This window comes from Chiroxiphia lanceolata, chromosome 5, assembly GCF_009829145.1.
Source record: "Chiroxiphia lanceolata isolate bChiLan1 chromosome 5, bChiLan1.pri, whole genome shotgun sequence".
Taxonomy (NCBI): domain Eukaryota; kingdom Metazoa; phylum Chordata; class Aves; order Passeriformes; family Pipridae; genus Chiroxiphia; species Chiroxiphia lanceolata.
This window is the reverse complement of record NC_045641.1, coordinates 10010372-10024798: the sequence shown is the minus strand read 5'-3', so window position 1 is coordinate 10024798 and position 14427 is coordinate 10010372. Positions and strand designations below refer to the sequence as shown.

Sequence of the window (14427 nt, the reverse complement as noted above, 5' to 3'; positions counted from 1 at the left end):
AGTCTGGCCCTAAATTGAGAATATCCAACCCATGAACATCACTGAAGTATCAGTGCAGTTGACAGTAATTTCACTAACAGTGTTACATATTTCCACCATAAATGTGAGACACTCCTGCATCACTACTGTGTGCATTACACAGAACTGCATGACATAAAATTCAAATTCTGCAAACAATATTGAATCCAGTTCTCTTTTACCGTTGGAAATCAAGAGAGAAAGAAGAATCACAACTCTCTCTAATAGTACTCACCAATTTGCGACAGCAAGCAATGGCACAACTGATGCAAAATCCAGCTCTTGGTCTGATCCTACAGAACAGAGCATTGCCCTATACATGCTTGAGGAAAGTTGAATGGGATCAGGCTATTTAACAGATTTAACATGAGAGATAAATCAGAGCTGTAATCTCAAATGCAAATCATTTAAGTATTCATTGATACCTGCCTTGCAGCTGCTGTAGATGGAGTGAAAAAGCTGATGCAAGAATGGTCTAAGAGTGATCTAAGAGAACACACAGGTGCTGTCCAGGGCTGGGGGCGGAAATGTAGTTTTTATTTTGTAATTCTTATATTCTGTGCATTTTCAAGGTGCTAACTGTGTTTTACTGGAACACTGAGGACACTGAGCTGTCATTCTTTGTATCAAGAAGTCTGATTCAGCATTGTAAAAGACATAAATGAATTATGGCATCTGGCTTTACCAAATTATAGCTATGGTCCAATAATTTTATTCCACTGTTGTGTTCTGGTAAATCTTTTCTTCTATTAAAGCAGATTCATTAACAAGGCACTAGAAGACAACATTTTCTGCAGTCTATAATATCAGCTTTTGTCACAAAGGTCTTTATAAGCACTTGACACACAACATGCACCCCAAGCAAACCAGGATCAAAAGCCCAGGTATTGCTGCAAAGAAGTACAAAACAGTCTGGGCCTTGATTCTGCTTCTACTATGGTCAACAACAGAGAGAAAGAGTCCTTTTTCTCCTCTAAAATGCTTCTAAACCGCAATCCCTGTCAAATATTGGTCTAGAAGATGACACTTGGATACAACACTACCTTGGATACAGGATTTTCGCAGAAGACAAGAAAGAATCAAGGCACAAACATGTCAGATCACAGCTACCAGTGGGCAACTATAGTCTGGTTTGTTTTTTTGTTACAAAAGATTAAAGCAATAAGAATCTGACCATGCTTCTATCAATTTAAAATGCTCTGCTAGATAAATATTTTTAAGATCTGTACAACCGGCCTTCTATTTAACAATGAATACATTTCAGACTAATGTGCTGCCAAGATCCAGCTCTCTTTCTAGCAGCTGAATTCTTGGATAAAATCATTTTGCAGGGTATGAGCAATGCAGTTCTGAAAATAGCATCACTGCAAAACGAAAGATGGCAAGAACCTCCACGATGCTGATTTATTTCAATGAAATTTCACCTTTTATGATCAGTATCTATTTTGATGTTTTCAACTGAATTTTTGTACTTAATGAAATGTAAATCCATAGAATTTGTTAATTCTGAGGCTTCAGCATAAATGTCTAAGAGGGATACAAACAAACAAAAAAAATACTAATTCACAATTTTTATCATAAAATATGTAAAACAGAAAAATGCTTTGTGGGATCAAATAGTTTGCATTTCTTACCACGATGTGTACAGAGATACTTAAAAAACCCCAAACAACCAAAAACAAACAAACAAACAAACAAAACAGGAAACCCCCCCCACAAAAACACCAAAAAACCCACCACCAATCAACAAGCTGTTTCTGTTTCACATCTAAGTATGTTTCTACTAGAAGAATGGATTGGAGCAACACTCTTTAAAATACCAGTGGGTTTGTACATCTTGCATAATGCTCAGCATTGAGATGTGTGTTGCTGAGAAAACACTAAGAGGTGATATTGCACTTCCTAGATTCTAAGGAGATTACATCTTTTGGCTCCCTTTCCAATTCACTGATATGAAGGTACACTTCAGTAGATTATTTTTTCCTAATAATGAAGATTTTTAAATAGATTGGAAAAACAAAACAATTTGCAAATGAGAAAGAGCCTGATATTTTACAGTCCATTAATGCACCAGTCTTTTCTAATTAACGTCAGCAGTAAAAGTGGCATTCTTCTATCACAGACTTTATGCTAAAAATGAGATTATATATATATGAGATGTGTCAAAATCCCTAAGTCTAACAGTAGAAACAGATGAAAGACACAACATAAATGTCATCTGGTCACCGGTGCTGTATCAAAAGCAACGCTGCATTCCAAGCCCAGCCACAATCTCAGCAGGACCTACACTTGTTAGGTCCGTGTGAAGAAACCAAAAATATGAATGTCTCAGTTGTGCAAGCCCTAATTCGTATGACTCATACAGACTTCCCTGAGTTGTCCTAATGACACCGAAACAGTAAGGATGACTCACGCAAATGAAAAATGGGAATATGCAACTTCTTTTCTAAAAATTTCTTGCCTGTATACATACAGATATATGTTCATATGTATATTATTTTTATCTCCTGTATATCATTCTTATCCACATAATATTTTACACCGATTTATCTAAGTGGCAAATCTGTCTTGAGTATAATGTATAATTTAATATATACATACAGAACAGGTGACTGTGGATGAAAAAATGCTAAAAGACAAGGGAAAAGAGAAAAGAAGTGGCAGAGGAAAATTAGAGAAAAAAAAAAAACAAACCAGACATAACCACAATGATGCAGTTAGAGAAACAGTCCCATTAATATTAAAAGGCTTCATCTGTAAGTTTATAAAAATTAAAATATCTGTTTAGTTTTTTTAATGTACAGATTTATTATCAGAAAGCAGTAGGTGTATCTTTATATAGTACATTACTCACTATCAGTAACAATATCAACACTGCTAAGACATGTTGTGCCAAAAGGATACTTAAGAATTACAACATATATTTAAACTCAAGACTATCTGTTTTGATGCAGTACAGAGAAAAGAACAGAAATAAATTAAGTCCTGTGCTATTGTTATCAGGAAACATACAAACTACATATACTTAATAGTGCTTTTTTTCTGAAGCCTTTATAGATGCTATGATAAATAAATATATATGGCTACAAAGAAAGAAGTACTTTACGTACTGTGATACCAGTAGTGTGGTTAAAGTGACAGGATTACTATAGACAACAATATTCTCATCTAAATGCAAAATATCTGCTGTGTTGTATGTATAATTGAAGGACTTGGAGTTGCTATGTTAAAAGTAAGAACATGGTATCTTGTACCAGCATAGGATAGATACCTAATACACGATACAATGAAAATGATACATTTTAATGATATGTAATATGCATCGTTCAGCAGCTAGCTAAGCCTCATAGCTAAAGATCAAGACATAATTACTGCTATATTTAAATAGTTCATTAAAGTCTTCAATATTTGCAGTGAAACATTCCAACACCAGAAACAACAAATGTGATCATACCACCTGCTCAGATCTTCAATGAAAAATTAAGGTTCTCATTTCATACAGCACAAACCTGAAATTCTCTATATATTGCTGGGTAAATATATCAGAGACTTCCTGCCTTATCAGAGAAGTAAAATGAATGAAATTACTGAGATTCTACAGGCATTACTTAAACGTTTGGCATTTTTTGCTACAAATGTTTCATGCTTGTATATTACTGTATTAGTGATACTTCTAAATGTTTTAGTAAAAGCACATGTTAAAATATTTATAGATGTAGAAGAAATAGATGACAAAGAAAAGTGATTGCACAAAAAGCAGTTGTTAAAGAAATCATGAACTATACAGCCCTGAATATGCACATTTTTGACCCAACAGCTGGGAAATACCGCTTCCTCAGAGCAACTTTTTAACTAAGAGAAAAAAAGGACTGAAAATAGTGGGGAGAAAGCAGGTAGCTAAGTACATATCATCAGCAAACCTTCAGTTCTTCAATTATTCATGTCCTTTCTTTCCTTTATTCTCTTCTCCCATGTTTTTCCTATTTTTAGTATTCTTAATATATAATATCTTTCACATTAAAAGCATTTGCGTCACTTCTCTTTGTTCTTTCCCATTTGTAATCCATAGTAGGAAATGAAACACTGCTGTCAAGGCTTTAAAAAGAATTAAAAAATTGTTTTCTCTTTCACCTGTTACATCATTACTTTTTGCAAAACAGCTCTCTCTGCATCAACCTGTTGTGCTTCCTTGTAAATGAACTAAGTCTTACTTGCACTTTGATTCCATTTCAAAGGGGAAACATAACTATGAAGGATGGACAGGCACTATAGATTATTTCTACAACGTTTCAATGGAATAATAATGAGAAAAAAAAAGAGCCAACAGCAAGTAGATTGTGTAGAGCATGAAAACGTTGATGACTAACATCATACTCTGAATTACTTTATCATAGTTAAAGTTATAATTAAAGTTATATGTTTCATTGCTGACAATTTCTATTATCATTGCGCAGTAAAGGTAAATTCTGAAGGGAATTTGCAAAAACGGACGGGGGACAAAACAATTTTTATGGAAATATCACGCAATCTTACCCTAAAAAGCTATCTAGACTTTTAGTTAAAATTATACATAATCTTTTTATACACTGGGTTATATATTTCCTTCTCATTTTAACCCAGCAAATCCTATGTAGAAGATATTTTGTAATTAGTTGTGCATGATAACCTTATCATCTCAATAAGAAACCATAAATAGAGGAGCTCAAACACAAGAAAAGCAATGACTTAAAAAGCCCGGGCTTTGTATTTAGCTTCTCTTGCTTCTACATGGCACATCTTTATAAACTGGAAGATTTTAAAAGAACAGTAAGAAAATATTTTAAAAGATAATTTTCCCTACAATAAAAGACGGTATTTATTCAGTTTAGAAGATATTAAGTGGTTATTCTACACTTATCTTTGTATTCCTTTCTTTAGTATAACAGTGCTAGCATCCCTTTGAGTCTTTCATAATGGAACCGATACTGAGAACTGAATCCAATTATAACAGCCTACCAGCAGCACTAATTGGTGAAAATGCATTGCTCGTAATTGTTGTAAACTCATCCTTCTGCCCAGGATGAACGCCAGTAATAAATTCTATCCAGCGTTAAACAATAAGGGAAGACTACCATTAGCACTGTTTTTCTTATGTAAAATGCATTAAAGTGAGTCATCCACTTAAAAGTTACCTACTGGTAGCTTTAACCCAGATTCGGGGACTAAGGTAAGCGCTTAAAAAAAACCCTCAAACAACCAAACAAAAAGAATATAAAAATAATGAGGTGACAGAGAAGAAAAAGGAAGAAAACACGACCACAGTGCTTTGTCGTGGATTTTTTTCCCGATATGCTGGCGATTCTCAATATGATGTATCGGCTTCTTTTTGCCTTTCTTTCATTGCATCATTATTATGTGATCTTTGCACTGCTCTGGGCAACATTTTCATGCTAATAACTCTGCAGTGCTTCAAAGATTTCCATCTCAGGGCCAGGCGAGGCACCGAGCTGCGTGCACCGAGAGCATCCCTCAGCTCTCGCGAAGGTATTTTTGAGAAACAACGATCTGCAAGGCCAAGCCTGAAGGGATCAGTTCTTCAGTTGCGTGGCTTTCAGTGAGCAAAAAAAGATCCTTCGGCGGGACCCACGCGTGTGCACCCCCGGGCCCCGCGGCACCGGGAGCCCCTGTGGATGCACTGGAGTGCGGCCAAGCAGGAGGGAGCCGGAGCTCGGGCTCGGAACTCCCAGCCCTGCCCGCCTGCCCTCCTCACGTGCCGGCCGCGGAACGGCAACAAAATCCGCCTTTCTGCGTGGATTTCAATAAAATTGCGAAAGTTTCCTGGTGGTTTTGTTGTGGGGTTTTGTTTTGGGTTTGGGTTTTGTTTTTTTTGGGTTTCTTTTTTTTTTTTTTTTTTAAACAGTGTTAAATCTCCAACCAGGCTGGAATAACCTCTGTGGGAGGAAGGGGCGGACTCTTTGTAACTCGAAACTTTCTTCTCAGCAAGGATGACCTGACGGGGTATATTTGGAGCGGGGAGCCGCTCCGGAGCGGGCTTTCCAGGCGAAGCCTTTACCTCAAAAGTCGCGCCGCCGGCCGTCACCGGGGCTTCTCCCCTCGCGGTGACAGCCCCGGCGGGACCCTCCGCTAGCCTGACTCTTTCCTAAGCAAAAGCTGTCGAAATCCTGCAATTTTCCCCCACCACCACTTTCCCCCGGACTAACTTGATTTCCCTTTGTACTGTCGCTGTCCCCGGCGCCGAGGAGCGTCCCCGCCCCAGCCGCGCCCCCGCCCCAGACCCCCGGACCCCGGCGGGACTTACGTGGTGGCTGAGGGGAACGGTCCCTCCGAGGAGTGGTTCATCACCAGGGACTGGAAAAGTGTCAGGCTAAAGACCAGCAGCCAGCCAGCAGCCATCTTCCTGATCGAAGATCGATCCCCCTTTCCCAAGTCGGCGAGACGGCAATAATAATAAATTCAATTATCGCGTGTGTGGCGGTGCGGGGGGGCTGTGGTTCTTTAAAGCCTCCTCCGCTCCCCCCCACCCGCCCCCTCGCAGGAGGCGCAGCCCAGAGATGCGCGGAGAAGCGAGAGCGCGGCCGAGGGTGGGGAGGAGGAGGAGAAACGATGGAGATCTGTGGGTGGAGTGGGGAAAGAGGCGAAATAGAGAAAAGGGAGAGAGCGAAAGATACTCCACTCTCTGCTACTCCAGCAGCAGCTCCAGCTTCGTCTGATCCGCCGCCATCAGCGCTACTTTTGTAACAGATCCTACTCCGAGTGTGTGTGAGCGTCCGTCCCTGATTTATTCCCCTGATTGCCGAGCAGAAAGAGGAGGAGGAGGTGGAGAGAGGCAGGCGGGGTGGCGGCTCCTGAAAGGAGAGGAGGGAAGAAGGGGAGAGAGTTGGGAGACGGGCAGCTTGCTGCCGGCTCCTGCCTTCCCTGCCGGCAGCGAGGAAAGTCGGGGCGGGGAGCGGGGGCGGGCGCCGGGCCCTGTGGCGGCCGCGCTCCATACAAGGCGCCGAGGAACTCCCCGGGCCGGGCGGCCCCGGGGCCGCGGAGCCGCCGCCCCGCCCCGCGCAGCCCGCACGCTATTTTTAAAACCGCTTCGTGCCTTATTTTAATTCCAGCCCCCTCCTGCCAGGCTCGGCAGCAGCAGCCGCCGCACACAGACCGTGTGCCACCAGTCTGGGCTTTGCTTTAAATAGATGTTTTATAGATGTATCTATAAATGCCAGCGGGAGCAGCGCCGCTCGGCCCCGCGGGTCCGGCCCCGCCGCCCCCGCCCTCCGCGGGGTCCCGTCCCATCGCCGCCGGGTCCCCGGAGCCTCCGGGGATCGGCCCGGAGCGCATGGCCGGGAGTCCTCGGGCTGCGCCCCCGCCCCGCCGCATCGCTAACCCAGATAGTCATCTCAGATCCCTCTGGAAATCCAGGAGGACACATTCCCTCTCTCGTCCTCTGTTTTACCCATGTTCACGTACAGCAGTCTCTGTGGCAACTATACATTCTCAGTACAAATGGAGAAAGTAATCCGGGGAAATAATTCTTAGCTTATTTGATAAAGCAGTTAAAAGTTCAGTGACCAATTTTATTTTCTTTTCGATTTGTTTCTTTTTTTATTATTATTTCTTTTTATATGCTTACATATTTGTATTTAATTATGGCGCTGTATTTATATTTTAATGTATTTAATTGGTTCAACAGGTGAAAATGACAGAGCAGACCCAGTATTCATATTGGTTTTACATCCTTTGTTTTAAGAGTCACATCATCTCGAATGTATTAACTCACAGCAATTTCTGTAAAACAGAGGAGTGCTCGTCTCCATTTTAAAGATGGCAAAAGGATCAAAGCTGAGATCCACAAATGAAGAATTGAGTGTTCGCATTGCCCGGGCTCAAAGCCAGCACGATATTTCAGTTGCAATCTGTAAAGCATGCAGTCACTCATCTACATTGTTTCTGGATTGGAGCTGGCACTTGACGGCTGGTGGGAAGAACTCCCAGTTGTCTTCACCTATCCACCTACCTGTAGGTACGTAGGATTCAGGGTTTGGATGCAAGTCCGAAATAGCATTTTCTAAAATGATTCTGCAGCCTGTAGAATCAAACAGTCTGAAAAGTATCTCTAGCCCATCTTTTGTAGGTCTCCATAGGCTTTATAGTTTTGCCACCCGAAGTGGCACCACTTTGCATATTTAGCTGTAACTGCTCACCTGAGTACCTCTGCTTCCCCACAGGGGTGCGACAGGCAACTGCAGAGTCATGGGCCTGTGACATGAAAGTTCTGCTTTACACAGGATGTACCATGATGAGATCCAGGGTAGAAAGAAAATGTTGGGGAGTGGATTAAATGTTTGGAGACATGCACGGAGGAAAGAGGGAGGAAATGTGAACTAGTTCAGGTCACACAAGACCAGGACAAATTTACTTCTTAGAGTGTAATTTAAGGCATCTCCTTATTCTTGGGCTAAGGGTAGCATTATCAGTGTCGCAGAATCACAGAATGTCCTGAGTTGGAAGGGGTCCACAAGGATCGTCGAGTCCAACTCCTGGCCCTGCACAGGACACTCCCCAAGTGTCACACCATGTGCTGAGCGTATCATTCAAACGCTTCTTGAACTCTTGTCAGATTTGGTGCTGTGACCACTTCCCTGAGGAGCCTGTTCCAGCACCTAACTACCCTCTGGGTGAAGAACCTTTTTCTAATATCCAACCTAAACCTCACAACTTCAGCCATTCCCTTGGGTCCTGTCCCTGGTCACCACAGAGAAGAGATCAGTGTCTGTCCCTCCTCTTTTCCTCTCTAGGAAGTTGTAACTGCAATGGGGTCTCCCTTCATTCTCCTCTTCTCCAGGCTGAACAGACCAAGTGACTTCAGCTGCTTCCTTACACAGCTTCCCCTCAAGGCCCTTCTCTTAGTTGTGGCCCAAAACACCTACAGTCTCACACTAGGCAACACAGTGAAGGATTAACACTCTGCCAACACCCCTCCAGAATAAAAGGGAATGCCTCACCTGGCTCCTTACCTGTTTGAAGGATCAAGCATATGCCCGTTTCATCTCTTCTCAGTAGAAAGTGTTCATTTTCAGTTCTCAGCTGTGTTGCCCCCAGAGGCCCGTTCAGCAATCCAGGGACACTGACCTGGGAAACAGGTGCTCTCCTGATAGAGAACCCACCAGAGTGGGCAACCAACACATGTTGGTCTGGGCAAGAGGGGGTGCAAATGACTATGCAAACACACATGGAAAATTGTTTCAGGAGGTGAGAATAAGCTAGACCACCCTTACTCAGATGTACCATTTCAATATAACAAACCGCAGACCAGATCAGAGAATGATAATGCAAAATAATAAATAGAGAAGTAGAGGGTTACACAGGAATGTTTCTTTCATCATTAGTATAATTTTCTGTAAACCTACACTTCTGATGCTTATAGAGCTTCTTAGAACAGTAATTATAGCTGCTAATGATTCCAACAGCAATAACACATGGCTAGCAGTGGAACTGTGCAATGCATGGGTGGGTACCTAGTGCTGTAAGGCCTGGATTGTGACTGTTTCCTCAGTACTAATATACTGAACAATAGCTGGAAAGTGAAAAAGATGCTAGAGAAAATACTTCTATGTTTTAATAGAGCAATATTCGAAGTTTCCATTCTACTGTGCTATTTAAAACTGTATAACAAGACCTTCTGCAAACTAATCCTACAGTGAATGCTGTAAGTGAATGCCTGTGGAGCTCACTGAAATTCAGGGAAGAAAGAGAGAAGTTGTCTACATGTGGCTTCAGAATGGAGAAGAAATACAGAGATCCAAACAAGCTGGTTGAGGTGCAAAGGAGAAGCCAGGTCTGAAAAATGGAGCTCAGCAAGGTGTGGCATTCATGGAAAGATCTGTGATCTACAACTCAAGATCAGCCTGCAAGCTTTACAGGATTTACAAGAAACTTGAACTGGAGCCCAGTTTTGAGAAAAGGTGGACTCAAGTAACAGTGTTCCTGCAAAATGAAGTGAGACTGGAAGTCAGGTCTTGAATTTTTGCCTTTTTTTTGAAGCTGAAACTTAGGAAGCCAAGGCCACCCTGAAGCATGGGGAAGAAAAGAAAGCAGGACTTATTCAATGAGCAATATGTTGTTTACTAATTGTTCACCTAGTTATTTATGGCTTAAAAATTCATTAATATGACAGTTATTTAATAAAGATGCAGAATATTTAGAAATGGTGATCTCATCCTAAAACCATGTATGGATATGAATAATTGGGCTGAAATGAGTTCCCACTTACTTTGTTTCAACAAAAAAGTATGATTGACTTAAAACATAGAACTAGCAGAATAAAGTTCTTGATATGTCTTCATTCTCCCATAATGCAGGGAAAAAAAATACAAATGTAGTTTCATCATGAAATTTTAAAAAACCATTAAAACCTCCTAAACAAGCAATTTCTTTACGTTTGATGAATAAACCATTTTCTTAAATAGTCACAGTATTTTAAATACGTAGCTTGTATATCACAGTAATGTTGTCCTGCAGATATTCTTATAATTTATCTGCATTGAGATTCCTAAAGATCTATTACACCTGACAAGTCCTTTTTTTTAAGCACTTTAAAATATAGTCTTGAATGACAAACAAGGAAAGTAAATCTTTCTTTATTCTTACTTCATCCCATTCTAAATTTATTGCCTGTCATATCTGACCGAGACCTTTCTGTGAAGAAGCACAGGAGCGACAGGTATTGATATAATGAGGCATCTTACAGAAAGTTTCTTTGCAGCTACCTGGTGGACTTGGCAGGGTTAGCTTTATGGTTGGACTCTATCTTAAAGATCCTTTCCAACCTAAGTGATACCATTATTCTATTCTATGATTCTACTGAAATTACTGGGAATCTTTCAATTGACCGTGGTAGTCTGTATTTCAGAAATAAAAATTCCTATTGCAAAACTACAACATTTAATTGGCAGCAAAGTCTTCCTCTCAGTTCATTTTATCAGTAAAAAGTATTAATTCATGATCAAGTCTTTCTCTTTTATTTCCGTTTCTGGATATATTTTTTACATTTTCATAAATAATTTACACTGTTGCAAATCTAACGTAAAAGATGAGAGCAGGGTCTTCTGTCTCTTAACTACTTTAAAAAACACCCAAATATGGTAGGTTAGAATGAGAATCAAAGTTTTATTAATTTAGTTTTATACTGTATATAAACTCAGTAATCAGCATTGTCAGAAAACTTTTTGAAATCAATGACAGTTTAAGACTTAACATATACAGTGATTGCAGCACTTCTGTGAATAGATAGCACACAGTTACGAAGTGTCGTGTCTTTTGCCGGGGGGGAAGGGGGGTGGGGTATAAGCAATAAACCCTTTTCAGCAGTGTGCTGAGTATGTTTCACCTTTGTGGCTGGGGTGACATGAACCTTGCTAGGCAGAACCCACAGATGTTATTGGGTTCAGCCAAAATGTACTTGCTGAAACAGTGTAAAAAAGTGTGACATGGTCTATATGGATGTTCAAAGAAGAGCAGTGAAGCTAGAGAAAGCTCTAAAGCATAGATCTGACCAGGATTAGCTGAGGGACCTGGGGGTGTTCAACCTGGAGAAAGGAAGGCTTAGGGAGACCTTATCACTCTCTGCAACTATCTGAAAAGAGATTGTAGACAGATGAGGGTCAGTCTCTTCTCATGAGTAACAAGCAATAGGATAAGGCGAAATGGCCTCAAATTGCACCAGCAAGGGTTTAGATTGGATATTAGAAAATATTTCTTCATGGAAGAGGTTGTCAAGCACTGGAACAGGCTGCCCACAGAAGTGGTGGAGTCATCACACCTGAAGGTATTTAAAAGATATGTAGAGATGGCACTTAGGGACATTGTTTACTGATGGACTTAGCAATGCTTGAATGGTTTTAGATGATCTTACTAGTCTTTTCCAGCCTAAATGATTCTATGGTTCTGTGGTTCTGTGATAATCAATGCCACGTACCAAAATACCATTTTGCTCCTGGCATATAGTATCTTTTCTATGTCTGTGTTTTATATAAGGCAGAAGGGGGTAATCTTACTGAATAATTCTCATTCTGTTTGCTTGTGTAGGACTGACTAGAGAGTGCAGGCAGCCTGATCTCAATTTCTAGTTTCAGGAGGAAAAAAGCTCTTATTGAAGTCTGCACCAGATGGAAATGCAGAACCCAGCCCATTGCAAATGAGATGAATTGTTTTACATTTGAATTTGATATAATTTATATTGTAAAAACTTTGTGACCTACATCCAGCAGCAAGATAGTCAACACTGCTTTGTTCTCACCCTTGCTTTTATTCATATTTGAGTAAGCATGCTGGATCTGGTAGCAAAACTTTCATTACCTGATATAGCAGTTTACATTTTTCTTGTTATTGTCAGATCTTAGGAAAACATTCATCCTAATTCTAGTCATGAGAGCAGGGATGTATGCATTTTCACAATGGACGTTTTTTTGTTTGTTTGAGTTTTTTGACACTGCAATTAAACCAACAATAATTTTAGAATAATTTAATATTGAAACTTGGAGTCCAGCATAACATATATTCTCTCAGCGAATACCAAGAAAAATATCTTAAACTGCTGGGCATCTTAAACTTCATCCATTGTGATGGTTTTGCTTGGTGTAGAGTTGATTTTGCTTTCCTAATATGTGTGGCTTTTGCTTTACCTATTGATCTGTGTTTGTCTCAACTCACAAGTTGTTTTCTCACTTTTACCCTTCAGATTCTCTCCCACATCCAAGTGGTGAGGAGTGAGTGAGCAGCTGTGTGGGGCTGAGTTGCTGGCTGGGGTTAAATCACAGCAGCCATTTCAGGAGAAAGCATAATGGAGAGTTTAGTCAATTATCTCTGGTCTTGGTACATCTACACAAGAACACTGTAGCACTTTGTGGAGATGTTAGTTTGGTTCTGGAAGGCTCTATGTCCATTCTAGTGTAGTTATTATGCTTCTGAGTTTCAAAGGAAAATTAAGTTATTTGTTCAAGGATCACTGTGTTGTATTTCACAGTGTGATGCAGAAGTGCTCATTGTAAATCTCATATTGATGTTATGACACTATTCACAGAAAACTATAAATGCCAGTAATCTTGCTGGAGAAAACTCTCAATTATAAATGTTAAACCGTGGTATGTTCTGAACTTGTAAAGAAATATAACTTCTAAGATCAGTCTTATACAAATAACATATGTTAAGGTTGTAATAAAGTGACATAATATTTTTGTGCAACCTTGTCTGTCTTCTATCTAGCCCTTAATCTATTTTAACTTAGTTTATTCCATCCCTTCCATTGTCTTTAAGCAGATATAGTGCTTTCTTGAAAACCTCTCTCTCTCTATATATATAGAGATTTTGTCTTTCACTTTCTAAATCAGACATTTTCCCCCCATCTTTTCACCCCGTAAGATACATTCTTACACCAGTAAGTGCTTTTCTAAACATAAGAATGCAACTCTCCTCAAATCTGGTATCTTGCAACTTTATAGGACTGAAAATTATTCACTAACCCAATGGAGGGGGAGAACAGACACTATGAGATGCCAATCAGAATAATCATAGCAAACCACTTTCAGCCAAGTGGAGTGAAGTCACCTCAATATCTCATTTTTACTTAACTCATCTTACCTAATTAACAAGGTGGTTACAAAAGCTGCATTCAGAAGTTATTGCTGATATTTTACTTAGCAATATGCCTGCAAAAGAATGGGTACTGTTGTGCAATCCAAGCACAGACACTGCTTTTGGAAATTCAACAGGGTAAGCTAAAGCTTAGTAGGAAGGTTGTATCAGATTTCCTTCTTTTGGAACCTAGTTATTGCTGTTACCATTCTGCATTTGGTGAGACACACATGGACTGCCTTAAATGAAAAAAGGGTTTCCTTTTGTCTTATCCAGTTGTAGTCATTGGGCACAGACCAGCATCTCCACAGAATGGTTCATCTTGTCCTAAAATACATTGTTGAGATGGTATCCTGTTTGATTCACTTTATAAACTAGAAGTGAGTGCAAAAGTAACTTAGAAGGAATATTGGGAAGGGAGATTAAAAAAAAGTTAGAATGAAAGACAATAGAGGAAAAATAAGAACAGGAAAGTAAATATCAAGAAGGAAGGGTATGCATGTGGAAATGAGGATGAAGCTATATATGCATATTGTAAAAGGAAGATAAAATTTTTAAAAGGAAATGGAGAGATGAGGAAAAGTAAAGTGAAACAGGAAAATGAATATGAGGAGGAAAAAAGTGATTAGGAAGATGAGATAGTAAAGGGAAGGAAAACTGCATGCTGAGAAGGAACTGATGCAGGTAAGTAGGAAGGGTAACAAAGAAGAAAAAGGGGAACAAGAACACCAGTAGAGGTTTGGTCTACACATACTGATGTACACTTGTCCACGTGTTTTTAAAAGATGGAAA

At 40.1% G+C, this 14427-nt stretch overlaps 1 protein-coding gene and 1 long non-coding RNA gene across 2 annotated transcripts in view; one reads left to right on the top strand and one right to left on the bottom strand.

Moving 5' to 3' along the window:
- The window catches only part of CACNA2D1 (calcium voltage-gated channel auxiliary subunit alpha2delta 1), a 378154-nt gene extending 371242 nt beyond the window's left edge, over window positions 1–6912 (bottom strand). The window contains 1 exon segment of the mRNA XM_032687395.1: window positions 6317–6912. Within this exon segment, the coding sequence (XP_032543286.1) occupies window positions 6317–6411 (95 nt within the window). The 5' untranslated portion in view covers window positions 6412–6912.
- Window positions 6913–7702: 790 nt separating this feature from the next.
- On the top strand, window positions 7703–13241 carry LOC116786633. The gene is made up of 2 exons (XR_004357030.1): window positions 7703–8026; window positions 12091–13241. It is a non-coding gene; the product is annotated as an uncharacterized LOC116786633 (long non-coding RNA).
- Window positions 13242–14427: the final 1186 nt, after the last annotated feature.